This window comes from Solanum stenotomum, chromosome 8, assembly GCF_019186545.1.
Source record: "Solanum stenotomum isolate F172 chromosome 8, ASM1918654v1, whole genome shotgun sequence".
Classification (NCBI taxonomy): Eukaryota; Viridiplantae; Streptophyta; class Magnoliopsida; order Solanales; family Solanaceae; genus Solanum; species Solanum stenotomum.
Window position 1 is genome coordinate 4,295,969 of NC_064289.1, and position 16,884 is coordinate 4,312,852.

At 38.2% G+C, this 16,884-nt stretch overlaps 1 protein-coding gene across 2 annotated transcripts; it reads left to right on the forward strand.

The window, feature by feature from the left end:
* The first annotated feature begins 12,822 nt into the window (after window positions 1–12,822).
* LOC125873209 (peroxisome biogenesis protein 16-like) lies at window positions 12,823–16,484 on the forward strand. 2 transcript variants are annotated; one of them, XM_049554107.1, is made up of 8 exons: window positions 12,823–13,132; window positions 14,356–14,413; window positions 14,744–14,960; window positions 15,052–15,326; window positions 15,416–15,684; window positions 16,077–16,144; window positions 16,252–16,313; window positions 16,388–16,484. In XM_049554107.1, exons 1-8 carry the CDS (start codon window positions 13,064–13,066, stop codon window positions 16,447–16,449), a joined length of 1,080 nt encoding a protein of 359 aa, XP_049410064.1. In that variant the 5' UTR covers window positions 12,823–13,063; the 3' UTR covers window positions 16,450–16,484. The 2 variants fall into 2 exon arrangements, with proteins under 2 accessions (XP_049410064.1, XP_049410065.1); XM_049554108.1 differs by having other exon boundaries at window positions 12,824–13,132; window positions 14,356–14,429.
* The last annotated feature ends 400 nt before the right edge of the window (window positions 16,485–16,884 follow it).

Below are 16,884 nucleotides of genomic sequence, written 5' to 3' on the forward strand. Positions count from 1 at the left end.
CGTCAAACAATTTGTCTGCTCCCTTAAGGGCAATGTTTTTGATTGGTACACGGACCTTGAGTCTGGTTCCATTGATAATTGGGAACAAATGGAACAAGAATTTCTCAACCGCTTCTATAGCACAAGATGTACTATAAGCATGGTGGAACTTACAAACGCACGTCACCGAAATGAAGAACCAGTCTTTGACTTCATCAACCGATGGAGGCATGCAAGTCTAAACTGTAAAGATAGACTTAGCGAAGCTTCGGGCATAAAGATGTGCATTCAAGGTACGCATTGGGGTCTCTGTTATATTTTGCAAGGTATAAAACCTAAAACTTTTGAAGAGTTGGCCACTCGTGCTCATGCTATGGAGTTGAGCATTTCGTCGGTCGGAACTGAAGCACCACCTGTCCACGAACTCCGCAAAGTCAAAGAAAGGGAAGAATTCAAGAAAGTGGGAAAATATTTGCCAAAGACTGAAAACAAAGAATCCATGAACGTCAATGCCTCTCATGTGAAATTCACCACAAGGGTGGGCAATACGCAGAGCGCAAAAGCGAATTCTTTTGAAGGAAGGACAAATCAAAAGCTCACCTTAAAGGAAATGCAGCGGAAGGACTACCAATTTCTTGACTCAGATGTTTCTGTAATCTGTGATGAACTCCTTGAGATAAAACTTTTTGAGGATCCAAAATACTGCAAATATCATCGGCTGGTTGGACACCCTATCGAGAAATGCTTCGTCTTCAAGGATAAAATCATGGACTTAGCTCGCGAAGGGAAGATTGAACTTGAAGATGAGAAATTAAGTTCAAACCAAGTCAGTGTCACTTCTGACTTACCCAATCCGATCATGACCTGCAATTTTGTTGAAGGAAATATGGAGCAAGACATTCCAAACACCAATCAGACAAGAATGATTAAGTTTGGAGACTTCGAGCCCATTGAAGTAAATAATTTGTTATCTCTTCCTATATTAAGTGATGTGGCCTTTGTAGGAGAGGGATCAACAAGACAAGATGAAGACCAAGTAGATGATTTTGATGATTGGGGCTGGACTCTCGTGACTTGCCGTAGACGTAGAAAAGTGAGTTTGTATAAGGAGTCAACAAAGCAACTCGTCAGAGAAAAGATGGTAAGGAGTCGCAAAACCAAAACTTTGATCGTGCATTCAAAGAAGAAGGAAATAAAGGTGCGCCACTACCAAGAGCTGCAGAGACCTGTTACATTAGGAGAATATTTGCCAAATTGGTATTACACCAAGTTCACATGCGATGGCACAAAAGCTCTATGTTGTAATATCGATGAAAAGGAAGCGAAAGTTGAAACTCTATCATGTCTATCACCAAAAGATGCTCCAAAGCTGTCTCCTGAAGTTGAAAATCCATCATGTCCATCATCAAAAGATGCTCCACAGTCATCTCCTGGAGTCGAAAATGCATGTATGGCCAAAATCACATTCTCTGACGATGATCTTCTGTTTGGTGACACATTTCATAATCCCCCTTTATTCATGGTTGGTTTTGCACGTGAGAAAAAGGTGAATAGAATCCTTGTTGATGGATGATCTAGACTCAACATCCTTCTAATTCGCACAATGAAAGAACTTGGAATATCAACAACAGATCTTACTGATAGTCGCTTGATGATCCAAGGATTCAATCAAGGAGGACAAAGGTCCATAGGGACCGTCAAAATAGACCTTACCATCGGAGAGTTGCAATCAAGCGTGTGGTTACATGTAATTGATGCAAAGACTTCATATAACATTTTGCTTGGTAGGTCGTGGGTACATGAGAACAAAGTAATCCCATCTACCTACCATCAATGTTTGAAGTATTATGAGGATGGAGTTGCAAAAAGGGTTATTGCGGATGATAATCCATTCACTGAAGCTGAAGCTCACTTTGCTGACGCAAAGTTTTACTTGAAGAAATATTCCATAAAAGTCGATGCCATTGCATCTAGAGATGTCGGATTCCCTATTAATATGGCTAAGGTAGCGGTCGGTAAGGCAAAAGTCGCAAATAAGGAAGATTCAAAGCTTGACAATCCAAACAAGATGCCTAACGTGATTGGTGCATTTTTAAGTAAAAAGGTCACACCTATTCTTCGTTATGTCCCAAAGGCAAAGGAAGACAAAGGACACTCTCTCGAGTTGCGAGAAAATGCGCTGGAAGGGTTGACCCTTCCTGTAAGGCGAATTGATACGGTGAAGTCATCCACAAAATTACTTGGGAAGTCTATGGCTCCTAAGTCATTACTTCATGAAAAATTTGTGGCCCCTAAGTCACCCCTATATGAAGCACTCCCAATGAAGTGTACAGAAAAAGGTTTTGATCCTAATGCTTACAGGCTGCTAGCAAAAGCTGGATTCCATCCAAACGAACCGTCAAAATTGGGGAAGCTTCCATCAGAACCTGCTATGAGGCAACAACGTGAAGGGTTGGGCTACAAACAACCTCCACCTATCCGCATCTCCATAAAAAGGGTAAGCAACAACTACATAACTGTGGAAGATGAGTCTACTAATTCTAACAAAAGACCTTCTGTCTTTGACCGACTTGGAAGCTCAACGAAGAGGATTTCTGTATTTGAAAGGTTAGGGCCATTGAGGAAGAAAAATAAGGTTTGGAGAAATAGCAAGAATATTCAAGCATCTGCTTTACCAAAATCTCAAAATGCTCCTAAAGACTTTCAAAGTCTAATCCCTTCTAGAATGAGGCGGTAGACGAACATTGTGGTCTCATGTGGAGAAGTACTAAAGGCAACGTGATGAAGATGAAGAAAGTGTTGGCTCTTCATATCATGTCACTACACAATATGAAAGACATATTTTTTCTCCAATTAAAATTGATGGAGAGTTGGAGAATGTTTCATGGTGTTACCATATATCTTTCAACGATGGAGAACCTCAAGAAGATGAAGATGCTAAAGATGCGCCACCCAAACTTGAAGAAGGAGTAAATGTGACAGTCGATGCATTGAAAGAAATCAACCTTGGAACTGATGAACATCCAAAACCCACTTATGTGAATGCTTTACTGGCGAGTGATGAAGAAAAGGCCTACGTTAACTTACTCAAAGAGTATAAAGATGTATTTGCCTGGAGTTACAAAGAAATGCCTGGATTAGACCCGAAGGTAGCAGTCCATTATCTTGCTGTGAAAAGCGGTGCACGTCCCATCAAGCAAGCTCAATGGTGTTTTAGGCCTGAATTGGTTCCCGTGATCGAAACTGAAGTTAACAAGCTTATTGAGGCTGGCTTTATCCGTGAAGTTAAGTGCCTCACATGGGTTTCAAGTATTGTCCTTGTGAGGAAGAAAAATGGGCAAATTCGAGTTTGCGTTGACTTTAGGGATCTCAATAATGCATGTCCCAAAGATGAATTTCCACTTCCTATCCCTGAGCTTATGATTGATTCCACTACTGGGTATGAGGCGATGTCTTTTATGGATGGTTCATCCGGCTACAATCAGATTCGCATGTCACCAAAGGATGAAGAGTTAACCGCATTCCGCACTCCTAAGGGCATTTATTGCTATAAAGTAATGTCTTTCGGTTTGAAGAATGTATGAGCAACATACCAAAGAGCTATGCAAAACATCTTTGATAACATTCTTCACAAAAATGTTGAATGTTATGTTGATGATTTAGTAGTGAAATCAAGAAAAAAGTGTGATCACTTGCAAGACTTGAGGATGGTGTTTGATCTACTACGAAGGTATCAACTTAGAATGAATCCTTTGAAATGTGCGTTTGGAGTTACCTCTAGAAAATTCTTTGGCTTCATTGTACAATATCGAGGAATAGAAATTGATCAAGTAAAAGTAGATGCAATTCTGAAGATGGTAGAGCCAAGAAACATTCATGAATTGAAGAGTCTGTAAGGGAAGCTAGCATATCTTAGGAGATTCATCTTAAATCTAGCAGGAAAGTGTCAACCATTCAGCCGCCTTATGAAAAAGGGCACTCTTTTCGAATGGGACCAAGCTTGTAGTAATGCCTTTGAGAGCATCAAATCTTACTTGACAAAACCACCAGTTTTAGCAGCTCCTGTTCTTGGAAAGCCATTGATACTTTACATATCAGCTCAAGAAAGATCAGTGGGAGCACTCTTAGCCCAAAAGAATAGCAAAGGGAAAGAAAATTTCCTTTACTACTTGAGTAGGATGATGACACCAAATGAGTTGAAGTACTCGCCAATCGATAAGCTATGTTTGGCCTTAGTCTTCTCAATTCAGAAGATGAAACACTACTTTCAAGCTCACGTCGTCCGTCTTATTTCTAAAGCCAACCCCATCAAATTTGTGATGTCGAAACCTGTCCTCAATGATCAACTAGCAAGATGGTATCTCTAGTTTCAGCAATTTAAAATTGTGTATGTTCCTCAAAAGGCTGTAAAAGGGCAAACATTGGCAGACTTCTTAGCAGACCACCCGATACTTGATGATTGGGAACTCACTGATGAATTACCTGATAAAGATGCAATGGTTGTTGAAGTTCAACCGCCTTAGAAGATGTATTTTGATGGGGCCTCACATCGCGAAGGAGCTGGCGCTGGGGTAATATTTGTCACTTCTCGAGAGGAGATTTTGTCGTATTCCTTCACCTTAACGCAATGTTGCTCCAATAATGTTGCAGAATATCAAGTCTTAATACTTGGGCTTGAAATGGCGGTTGCTATGAAACAATTGCAATTACAAGTTTTTGGAGACTCTGAATTAGTGATCAATCAATTGCTGGGTAGCTATGAAGTCAAAAAGCCAGAATTGCGTCTCTATCATGACTATGCACAAAAATTGATTAGATGGCTTGGAGATGTAACTCTTCAACATGTTCCAAGAAAGGAGAATAAGAAAGCTGATGCTTTAGCCGCTTTGGCTTCAACTTTAACTCTGCCTGATCAAGCGCAAATCACTATCTGCCAAAAATGGATAGTACCACCGGATGTGGATGAAGAAATCAAATTTGAACATCTTGTAGCTGTCTCACAGGCTGAGATAGTCGACTGGAGACATGCTCTGATTGATTACTTATGTCACAATATACTTCCAGAAGATCCAAAGAAAGGGACTGAAATTCGTCGTCGTGCTCCTAGGTTTCTTTACTACAAAGATAATCAATATCGAAGATCATTTGAAGGAGTCCTCTTGCGTTGTTTGGGGGAAGCAGAAACAATTCAAGCTATACAAGAAGCACATTCTGGAGTTTGTGGATCACATCAATCTGGGCCCAAGTTACACTTTCATATAAAAAGAATAAAGTATTATTGGCCAACAATGGTAAAAGATTGCTTGGATTATGCTCGAAGATGTCAAGCATGCCAATTTCATGCAAACTTTATGCACCAACCTCCTGATGTATTATATCCGACTGTTGCATCTTGGCTATTTGATGCTTGGGAGCTAGACGTGGTTGGACCACAACCTAAATCTTCTGGTGGTCACTTGTACATCTTGGCTGCGACTGATTACTTCTCCAAATGGGCTGAGGCTGTAGCCCTCAAAGAAGTAAAGAAGGAAAATGTTGCAAACTTTATCAGGGTGAACATCATCTATCGTTTTGGCATTCCTAGTTATATACTAACAGATAATGGAAAAGCCATTCACCAATAAATTGATGGATAAGATCTGCGACCTTTTTTGGCTTCAAGCAACGTAATTCATCAATGTATTATGCTGCTGCAAATGGACTAACTGAAGCATTTAACAAGACCTTATGCAACTTGTTAAAGAAGGTCGTCTCCAAATCTAAAAGGGATTGGCATGATAAAATGGAAGAAGCTCTTTGGGCATACAGGACGACTCATCACACGCCGACTCAAGTAACTCCCTATTCTCTTGTTTTTGGAACTGAAGCAGTCCTTCCACTTGAACGATAAATATCGTCATTGAGGCTTGCCATCCAAGAAGGACTTACTAAAGAAGAAAATGTTTGTCTGCGCCATGAAGAATCAGACTCTCTCGATGAGAAAAGGTTGAAAGCTCAACAAAGTCTTGAGTGTTATCAAGCTCGTCTTTCTCGGGATTTCAATAAAAAGGTTCGCCTAAGGTCTTTCCAAGTCGGTGATCAAGTCCTAGCGGTAAGAAGACTAATTATCACATTTCATAAATCGAAAAGCAAGTTAACATCAAAATGGGACGGACCATATGTCATTCAAGAAGTCTATTCAAGCGGAGCTTACAAAATTGTGGATGCAGACGGCTTGCGGATTGGTCTCATCAATGGAAAATTCTTGAAGAAGTACTATCCTTGAAGCGGCGTCATACTCCTAGCCCGCAAGAGTATAAACTGTGTACGGCTCCACAAAAAATAAAAAATAAAAAATTCACTCTCTGAACTACGTAATGACTTGATCCTCTTCACTGAGGCACGTAGGCAGCTTAGAGTATTATTACTCTAGGTTCAGTCATAAGAATTTAAAAAAAAAAAAAAAGTCATGTGAATATCATACTAATTCTTTCAAATGAAAATTCAAGCACCCAGATTTTGAGCTGACTTTGAAGACAAATCTGTATTAATTCGTAAATCCTATGGACGTGATTTTTATAAGCATTGAAGATCTCGAAGTCATCTTTCCAACTAAAAAGGAAGCTCATTATTTCGGCTCTCCTACTCCACGTTATGAATTTTCTTCCACATGTGCGCAAAGCTGAAGAAAGCTGAAAATTCAAGCACACGGATTTCAAGCTGACTTTGGAGACAAATCTGTATTAATCCGTAAATCCTATGGACATGATTTTTATATGGATTGAAGACCTCGAACTCGTCTTTCCAACAAAAAAAGAAGCTAAGTATTCCGGCTCTCCTACTCCACGTTATGAATTTTCTTCCACATGTGCGCAAAGCTGAAAATTCAAGCACACGGATTTCAAGCTGACTTTGGAGACAAATCTGTATTAATCCGTAAATCCTATGGACGTGATTTTTAGATGGATTGAAGATCTCGAAGTCATCTTTCCAAAAAAAAAGAAGTTCAGTATTCCGGCTCTCCTACTCCACGTTATGAATTTTCTTCTACATGTGCACAAAATTGAAGAAAGCTGAAAATTCAAGCACCCAGATTTTGAGCTGACTTTGAAGATAAATCTGTATTAATTCGTAAATACTATAGATGTGATTTTTATATGGATTGAAGATCTCGAAGTCGTCTTTCCAACAAAAAAAGAAGCTCATTATTCCGGTGCTCCTACTCCACGTTATGAATTTTCTACCTCATGTGCGCAAAGCTGAAAAGTTAACGTTTTGTTGCTATCCTCGTATAAACTCTAGCTTATGGAGTCTTTTTTTTTTAATAAGGAAAAGGGGCTCGTGGAAAGAGCAATCAAAATTCAAGAGGAGAAAATTCTTATTGAAATATAAGTCACTATTTTATTGCTTCAAAAAAAAAAAAGAACCACTACACCACAATGAGCGAATTAGAAAATCCTAAGCAAATAAATAAAAAAATTTAACTACGGAAAAAAGTTTAAAGCTTATGATTTCTTTGCGACTTTTCTCAACCGCCCCTTCTAGCTTGGCTAGTCTCTCAACTTCATCGTTAGACATCACATTATTTGCCTCAATGGTATAAATCTCACCCTCCGTAATGGTGACATTTTCTTGACTTTTGGACAGCTTCTCTTGTATTTGTTAATGAGCGCGGTCACTTTGTTTTACTTGTAAGTCAAGGCTTTTAAGTCTTTCTCCACATCTGCTAGAGTTGCTTGAAGTTTCTCCATGGATCCATCCAACTATTCATGTGCCATCTTTGCATCATCGAGACGGTGTTGTGCATCAGCGAGAGCCTTTTCATGTGATTCTTTAGTCATCTTTGATGATTTTAAAGTATTATACTCCGAGTACGACTTGAAGAAATTCTCGACATGATCCTCCAAAGAAGAAACATCAATAATGTTTACCTTTCTAATCTCCTCAAGAGTTGATGCGATACTTCACTCCAATTCTGTAAAGCCATCTGAAGAACCTAAGGAAAATTGTGTAATCCATCCACACAATGCGCCCCACATCTCAGAAACAAAGGTTGATTTGACGTGGTAAATGATTTCTTGTGGCTCAAAAGTAGGAGCACCAGGTCACAACGGCCTACTTGGTGACTTTCTTGGTGGAACTACTTCCAATGAAGGCATCACGTCATTACTTGGTTACTTTCTTGGTGGAGCTACTTCCAATGAAGGCATCACGCCATTAATGGAAGAATGCAAATCTTTTGCAGCCGCATCAAGACCATTAAGATCTACTGTGAAATCTGCAACCGCGCCATTGTTAAGGTCGCCACCATTTAGTTCTTGAAGGTCCAACTAAAAAAAAAAGAAGTAAGAACAAAAAGATGATCAAATTCAAAACTTTGAAAAAAAAAATAAGGGGGGGCCTTACTTGTTTTGCCAATTCAAACAATGATGCCGAATTCGAATCCTCATCAACAAAGTTGTTATCATCAATGACAATTGTATCTAAAATATCAATACCACAACAAATATCATCTAGTTCTTGTGCCTTTCTTTTTGGAAGATTCCAGTGACGATCCGTTGGACTAGGAGATGCATTGGGTTGTCTAACACCATCCGGTGAAGCGTACATATGAGAAATTTCATCACAAGGCGTCTCAAGGTTTGACGTTTGGTCATTACCATTGTCTGATGATACATGAAGTTTGTTTGTTCCAAAAGAATTATGGCCAACTTCGGGAGAAGGTGAAGTCACCTTTGAGGCTAATGTGAGACGCCTCAATTTTGATTTCGCAGGCACATCCCCATCTTTCGAGGTTTTAGACTTGAATGAGGTCTTAGCGACTTGCAGAGTATCATTTGACTTCACTTGAGATTTGGAAGAAAGATGTGACTTTTCCTTTGATTGATCAGAAGCCCCTTTAGATGAAGTGGATGTAGAGTCTTGCTTCGTCTTCTTTAAAATGATGCGGAGGTTTCCTTGGGAAGTATTCATCCTTTGGGATGGCCACCAGTCTACATACTCGCGGGTCATTAAAGGAGCACCCTCTAATGGGCACGTTGGAATCATGACTTTAGAAAAAGTATTAAGTCGAAAAGAAGAATTCCAAAGTTGCACCAATGTTAATAGTGTACCATCGTAAGGACGCTCCACAAGATCTCCGGGAACATCTTGACAAAAATTGAATTGTCGACTAAATCTGATAGGGCTGTAAGACTCCACGATGAAATTTGAATCATGCCTAAGGGTTACATAGCCTGAACGAAGGCTTATGATATATTCGTTCCACGAATTTGAAAGCTTGCCATTATCAGTAAGGTGCAAATCCCTCCCTTGCAGCATTGCTAAATGATGGAGGCGACGGGCATCATCCTGTTAAAATAACTTTTGGGCGTCAGTAAAATTAAAACACTTGGCCATCTTCTCGCCAGAAATTTTGCAAAGAAGTATTGATCGATGTGAATGATTGGCACGATGATGAGTCCCAAAGTATTCCCCAAGCTAACCATATACATAGTGTATGGGGAAAATTATATTTGCCACACTCAAGTTTGAAGAAGTAGAGATTTCTTTCAGGCAACGATATATGCTTGCAAGAACTGGGACCGCTAAGGAGAATTTCTTTCCATGAGCCATCAAGCTCGCAACTTCAAAAACACTAGCTCGCACATGGTTGACTTTCTTATTCGGAAGAACAAATTTGCAAAGCCAACAAGCAAAAAAGGCTGCCAAGTTAGTCTCATCTCTACGTGATTCTTCCACATCTAACTCGATAAATGGGGCATTCTCCTCGTCAATTCGCGGTAGGAAGTTAGAATCAATATGTCCAGAAGGATTGTGATTTAATCTTGGCTTTGTGGCTCGTACCTTTGACACCTTTTGCGGAGGCTCGGCATATCTATTAGGTCCTCTAAACCAAAACTTCACCCAATCATGGACGGACACCTCCTGGAGATCATCTTTCGTTAATCTATAGAAGGCTGAAAACAAATATCGACAACTTTGGGGAAGAAGCAATTCTTTTTGAGTATCCGTCTGTGTCAATTCTTTCGCCGAGGGAATGACTTCGTCATAAAAGTGCCCTTGTACGGGGAGACCTCCAATGGATTGTAAGTCCCAAAGTGATATGGATATCTCTCCAATGAAAGTAGAAAGCGTATTGGTAGATGGGCGCCAAAGTTCACAAAAAGCATGGAGTACATTGTCGTCATAGTCATACATGAACAAAGAAGTATATACAGCGTCATAGACCTTGATGAGCTCCAAAATCTCCTTGTGGCGGGGCAGCACGTCCTCTACCCATTCCCAGTAGCCAGGTGTGTAGCAAACATTGCCAAAGTTAGAAGAAGGAACACGCCAATTGCTGAAACTTCCATCAGAATGAGAAGATTTAGAAGATGCTGCGTCATGATGAATCACGGATTTCAATAAAGGAACTTTCATGCTAGTAGCCTTGCTCGAGAAGTTTCTCATAACATCTTTAGTATCCATTTTTGACCATTCTTTAAGGAGAAGAGATTCATCATATGCTCCACTAACAAGGGAGAAGACGCCGATAGCAGGAGGTTGAACTTCCAAAAGTAGAACTTTGGCATTCGGATTTTGTTGGTCGTCGCCCACTATTTATAGAAGAGGATGCGGCGAATCTCGATCGCGGAAGTGCATCATGTTGCGGGATCGGAGTCTTATTTCTTTATCAAATATCTGCGAAAAAAATTAGACAAAAGAAAAAGTTCAGTTTCGTATGAACATGTCCAAAATAAAGGTGGTAGCCTCAAATTTTTGTGGTTGGTGAAAGGCTGATTTCAAATAGAAAACTGAATCAACACAGATGCAATCTAATCGTGGTTTTCGTATATGATGTAGCCCTATGAATTTACTTTCCAACACCGCAAACCGCTTGTGATTTCGTTATTCCTACGTCCAGATATGAATTTTTCCGCGAAGTCGCACAAAGCTGATGCGTTCAGTTTATCAGAATTTTAGTCTGAGTTCAAAAAATCACCTGAGTAAATCCGAGAGTTGTCTGATCGTGATTTTCGGATATATTGTAGCTCTATGAGTCTAATTTCTGGAAAATCAAACGGATCACGATTTCAATATCCCTACAATGAGATATGAATTTCCTATCAAAGTCACGCTGAGCTGAAAAAGGGTGACGAAAATCAAAGTTGAGAGAGAAGGTCTCAATTGAACTTGACGATGCGGCAATGCGATATACAATCACCGGGTGAATGTGGGTATATGTAGATTTCAAAATATGGAGACATCAATTTGATTCCTACAAATTATGAAAAATTATAATGATGGAAAGTTTAGTTCCTACAAATTATGGTAATTATGGTAAGTTTTCATAGGAATTAAATTATGGAAATTTTCCATGGGAATCAAATTATGGAAATTCCATAGAAACCAAATTATGGCAAGTTTTCATAAGAATCAAATTATGAAAATTTTCCAAAGAAGTCGAGTTATGTAAATCTGATAGAAACCAAATTATGGTAAGGTTTTCTCAGAAACTACATGGGCAGTAAAAAAAAATCTGGCAGGACATTCAACCCCAAAGAAAGCAGCGCCTAAAATTTTTGTCGAAATCACAAGCTCTGTATCACCAAGTCAAGCTTGTAGACGCAATCCTTGCTCATCGAATTGGCGGTCGTTTTGTAGTTGATGACCCAAATAAAATTACCAAACTATGAAGAAATGTCATGCGATAAGTCTTCATGAGCTCGAAACACTTCAAGTAGAAAATGAGTTGATAAACAACCGAAAGTCAAATGATCTCTTACAAATTAGAGAATGTTGTCATGAAGACTTTGGTAAATGTTGACATAAACATATCGGCATAGTCATTTCTCATGAAGCTTCAAATGTTTCTTGAAAGATCAACTACGAAAAAAAAAATATTTGCTTCACAAATACTTCAAGGCTTGTCTTTACTAGTTCGATAAATCGAGCACCCCAACAAGCCTCGAAGCAGGGGGCATTTGTAGACAGTGAAGTTTTATTGATAAATCCATACTAAATTTGGATTAAATCTTAAATTCATGATACGTTGACCAAGTCAAATTATTGGTTAATAAAGTCGGATTAATATTTATGTCAGAATTATATGACTTAAATCAAGTCCAAATAACATTTGGGCCAGTCCATTAAATTGACAAGATGAGCCCAACTCATATTCTTCAGGCCTAGGGGTCAAAATTGCTTGGACCAAAATACCCCTAAAGCCCTAGCTCAAGCCTATATAAAGAGGTCTTCATAAGACCAAAAGGGAGATATACACACATACATACAGACAGAAATACATAGTTGCTCTTCATTGGTGATCTACAAGTCTTCCGCATACAAAGAAGTCTTCGCTCCAAGTATTGAGCCGCAAGTATTCCGCCAAATCAAGAACATCTGTGGAGAGAAGAATCAGGGGATTACATATCTTTTTAAGAGATTTTATAAAGATTGTAACCTTCACATTAATTCAAATACAAATATTATTGTTTGCTTGCTATTTTTCTTTTTCTGTTTACTGTATTTCAGGATTGAAACTTTAGACGCTTATAGTATTTTCCGTAAAAATCTCTTAATGAATTTTCTAACATGGCATTAAAAAATAATTTATTTTGTCATGTCAATATTTTTTAATAATAAATTTGATAAAGTGATTTTTTTTATATAAATATCTAAATTAAATAATTTTATTGATATAAAATAAAGATTAATGACTTTACTAGATAAATTGACAAAATTAAATGAGCTTTTCAGATACCAACTCCAATTATAATAGTGCACAGTGCAGTGAGTCAGTGAGCCGTCACCAAGTGTTAAGAGTGTGTGTTTCTCGTGGCATTTTTCATTTGTTGTGTTGCTCTCGCATTTTATATGAATGTCAATTCTTGATTTTTTTCTATAGATTCTTGTGGGATCGTGAAAACACTTTACCCCTATCAAATTGATTGATGAATATCTTAATACCAAATTTCTTTGTTTTGTTCTTCAATTCCTTTTTTGTCTTTCTCGACCCATAGGCCATATATATATTACTGTATTAACTGAAAGGTGCATTTAATTTCAGAGGTGGGTGATTTCTTTTCACATCTGGGTTTGATCTGAAAACCCTTTTGGTGGTATGGAGGTTTATAAGAGATGGATTAGGAGGAATAAAGATTTTGTGCGTCAATTGGATTCTATTGCCAATGTAAGAACCCTTTCTCTTTTTTCCTTTTTTTTTTTTTTCAATTTAAAGCTCTCTGCTTGTTTATGGTGTGAAAACAAGAATGAAATTGGACTTAATTTTTAATATGGTGGATGAGTGTAGTTTATAAAATTCATTTCTGTGCCTAAATGGTTTTTTTTTTCCTTTCAAAGTTTGTAACTTGGAGTAGTTTTGTGTTTGTTTGAGCTTAACCGAAAACGATGACATACTTCTCAGCAGTTTGGATTTCAAATGTTTGGTAAATGAAACTAAGGATTGTTGGCATGTTGGAAAATCTCATCAGGGGAACTTACACATAATAGTGTATCGATCTCGTAGATATTGACTTTTTTGCACCAGGATAATAGGGATACTTATAGTAATTTGAATTTGAGGGTGTAGGCTATGGTTTGACAAATACTCGAATAATGTTAGTAAATGGTTTCTTGAGGCTTCTTTGCTCTGTGAACCCAGCTGCTAGTGAAGCTCAAATGGGCAAGTTACCCCGAACATCAGTACTAGTTGGAGAATGTTGGTAACCTGGTAAAATAGTTGAGGTGCGCACAAGCTTAGACACCATCAGTTTTAAGAAAGATAGTCTTTCCTTTTAGCAATCCATTCAAAGGGTGTTAGAAGTAATTTTACATGTATAGTTAGGGTGGTCAGCTAGCTGCAGAAAATACAATTATTTGGGTAAAATGGATAATATATTTGAATATTTTGTGTTTGGTATGATGTAAATCGTTTTCTACGGAAAATACTTTCCCAAAAAATGAAAAATTCAGTGAGAAATGGAGAGACAGCAACATTCTATACATGCCTAGAACAGTTTTCCCAGTGTGCTCGCAATACCCACTTCAGCTTCTTTTTTTTCTTCCCTTTGTTAACTCTTAGTAGGAGTTCCTTGTTTACATTAAGACATACATTTGCCAATGACATTTTTATCATGTCATTACTTTTGCGGAAAAACTAGATGAAAGGTATCATTGCTTAAGATTTTACCTTGTCACATTTCCGCCAAATTAAAAGATATCATAGTTTTGTTGTTCTCCCTCATATAGTCGACGCCTTTGCCATTTTCTATTTCTAAAATTATTTACAGTACTTATTCCTTCAAGTCTTGGTTGTTGCATACACAGTTTCTTCATACTTGACAGAGATAAAATGTAGTTGTCAGCAGAATATGTATGTACTAACTGTTTCCTCGTCATTTTCTGTATGTTCAGAATTTAACGTGGTTCCTCCCAGATGAGTTTGCTGAATCAGAAATCGGGCCAGAAGCAGGTTTTGTGAAACTTTGGTAACAATAGGCTTCTTTTTTCTGCTTTTAGGACAGTTTAGAATATCTTTCAAAGCTGATTTCTTCTCTTTTGAATTGGGATCACTCTTTTCCATATTGTCTTTCTCGTGTAAAAAATTAGCAACTTTAATAGTATTGGCTTTATTGTAAAAGTTCTCCTTGCTTAATGTCTCACTTCCTATGGAGTATTACCTAATGAAAAATATGAATAAGGAATTACTTGAGAGGACAGGAAGGCTTTTATTTTAGCATTTTTCACTTTCCTTCCTATGGTTTTTATCCCCTTTTTTCGCTGAGCTGTCTATTCCTTGCAGTGTCATCCCTTGTAGGAATGATTTCTACCGTGAATGAATACATAATAGAAACAAGTCCAACCGAGGTGCATACGAGATGTGCAGAGTCTTCTTTTATCCCTTTATCATTGTGCCTTACCTTGCTGAAAGACTTGGAAACATCAATTGAGGTTGTGGCTCAGCAAATTTATGGCGAAAAGAACAAATGGAATTTGATTGCCATAACTGAGGCTGTCAAGTAAGTGTCCCAGCTAACTTATTCATACTCTCCAAAAGATATGTTTGGTACTTCACGACTAAATCTTTGCACTGTTTGTTTTCCTTTTCAGGGTTTGTATGAGGCTGGTTATCTTCAGGAAGACTGGGTACAAAATGCTTTTAGAAGGAGGGGAAACTGAAAATGGAGAAAATGATTCTGATTCTTTTAGTCTTCAAAAAACGAAGAGGCAGCTTGGTAAGCCTACAGGGAATGAAGAGTCTGGTATCACAAAAACACTTCATGCACAGAACTCTGGGAATCTTGAAGACAGGGCAATATCTGCCTTAAGCAGTTTTGGCAAGAAAGCTACAATGCAACATCCACAAGCAATAATGGAACCTCCAAGTAATTGTTTTTTTGTTCTGAGCTAAATTCAGGTGATTTGATTGTTTTTCTCACTTACCTTTTAAATTTTTTTAAAAATGTCTTTGTAGGTAAACTAGCTGAGAGACCTAATCTATGGACTTTCTTATCTGAGAAAGGTGTTCCTGGAGGCTTCTTCATGACGGGAGAGATTTTGTTCATCATTAGGCCTCTTGTTTATGTACTATTGATGAGGAAATATGGAACGCGGTCGTGGTTTCCCTGGTGCGTGTCACTGGCTGTGGACCTCATCGGAAATAGCATTCTCTCAGTTACATTGATGTCTCAACATAGCGGGAAAAATCAGCAACTTCAGTTTTCTGACTCTGAGAAGGATGAGGTTAGGATACTTCAGTATTTCAGCAATTTTCTTTCTCCTCTTACGGAATCTCAGTTCACTTGTACTGACCCTAGACTTAGCAGTTGATGCCTCCTTGGAATAACATCATTTCTTCTTTAACTTTTTCCTCAATTTTCCCGTGTTAGGATCTGATTCTAGACTCTTGTTAGGTGTTGATTCTTTCTTGAACTGGACTGTGCCTTGTTTCTGTCTTAATCATATCGGTGGAATATTTCCCCTATGGTTTTTTCTTATGCAATCCTCCATCATCAGGCAACCATGCACCCCACACTTCTTCTGTGCAGAATTTACCTACCAATGGTAGTGAATCCTGTTGAAATTTATATTTTGCATGCTGAAATAAGATGATTTTGTTCAACACTCTTATGCAGGTAAAAAGACGAAGAATGTTATGGGCGCTGTACCTCATGCGAGATCCACTTTTTACCAAGTATACCAGGTAATTATGTGTTTTCTTCTTGTTACATATGCTTCTGATACTAACTAATCCATTCAACGCGAAGTCGGAATCAAGTAGAATGGTGCTAATGCCATCAGTTATTGCAGGCAAAGACTTGAAAGCACTCAAAGGCTAGTGCAACCCATTCCCATTCTTGGATTTGTTGCAGGTATGTTTGAAGATATTTACAGAGTTTGGCTTTTCCCTTGCAATATCTTGACAGTATCTGATCTTGAAATGCAGAAAAAATAATTGAAATTCTTATTGGAGTCCAAACGCGTTACACGTACATATCTGGTTCATAACAGGGGTAAGCTATCAGGAGAAATTTGCAGTCTCTTTTCTTTATTCCTTTTCTTGAGGATTTGGGGAGAGTTCACTATACATCTATGTTGCCTTGGCAGGCTTATGCAAAGTATGTTCCAAAATTGTCAATGTTCCTTTTTTGTATAGTCATCTAGTTTCCAAGAAACCCTTTTCGCGATATTAAAGGGGGAAGCAGCGATATCTACCAGGGTTTCTCTGATATTGTCAAAGTAGATTAAACCTTTATCATAAATCATTACTGAAATGAATGATTCAACAATTACATCTTAGTGGATGCCATGTATGTACAAGTCCTCCTCAAGTGCTTGAACTGAAATACTCGATTTTTACAACAAATTGCATATTCATCAACAATCTTAATCTATAGCAGCTCCATTGTGAAAAGATGCACACTTACTTGTAAAACAAATCAA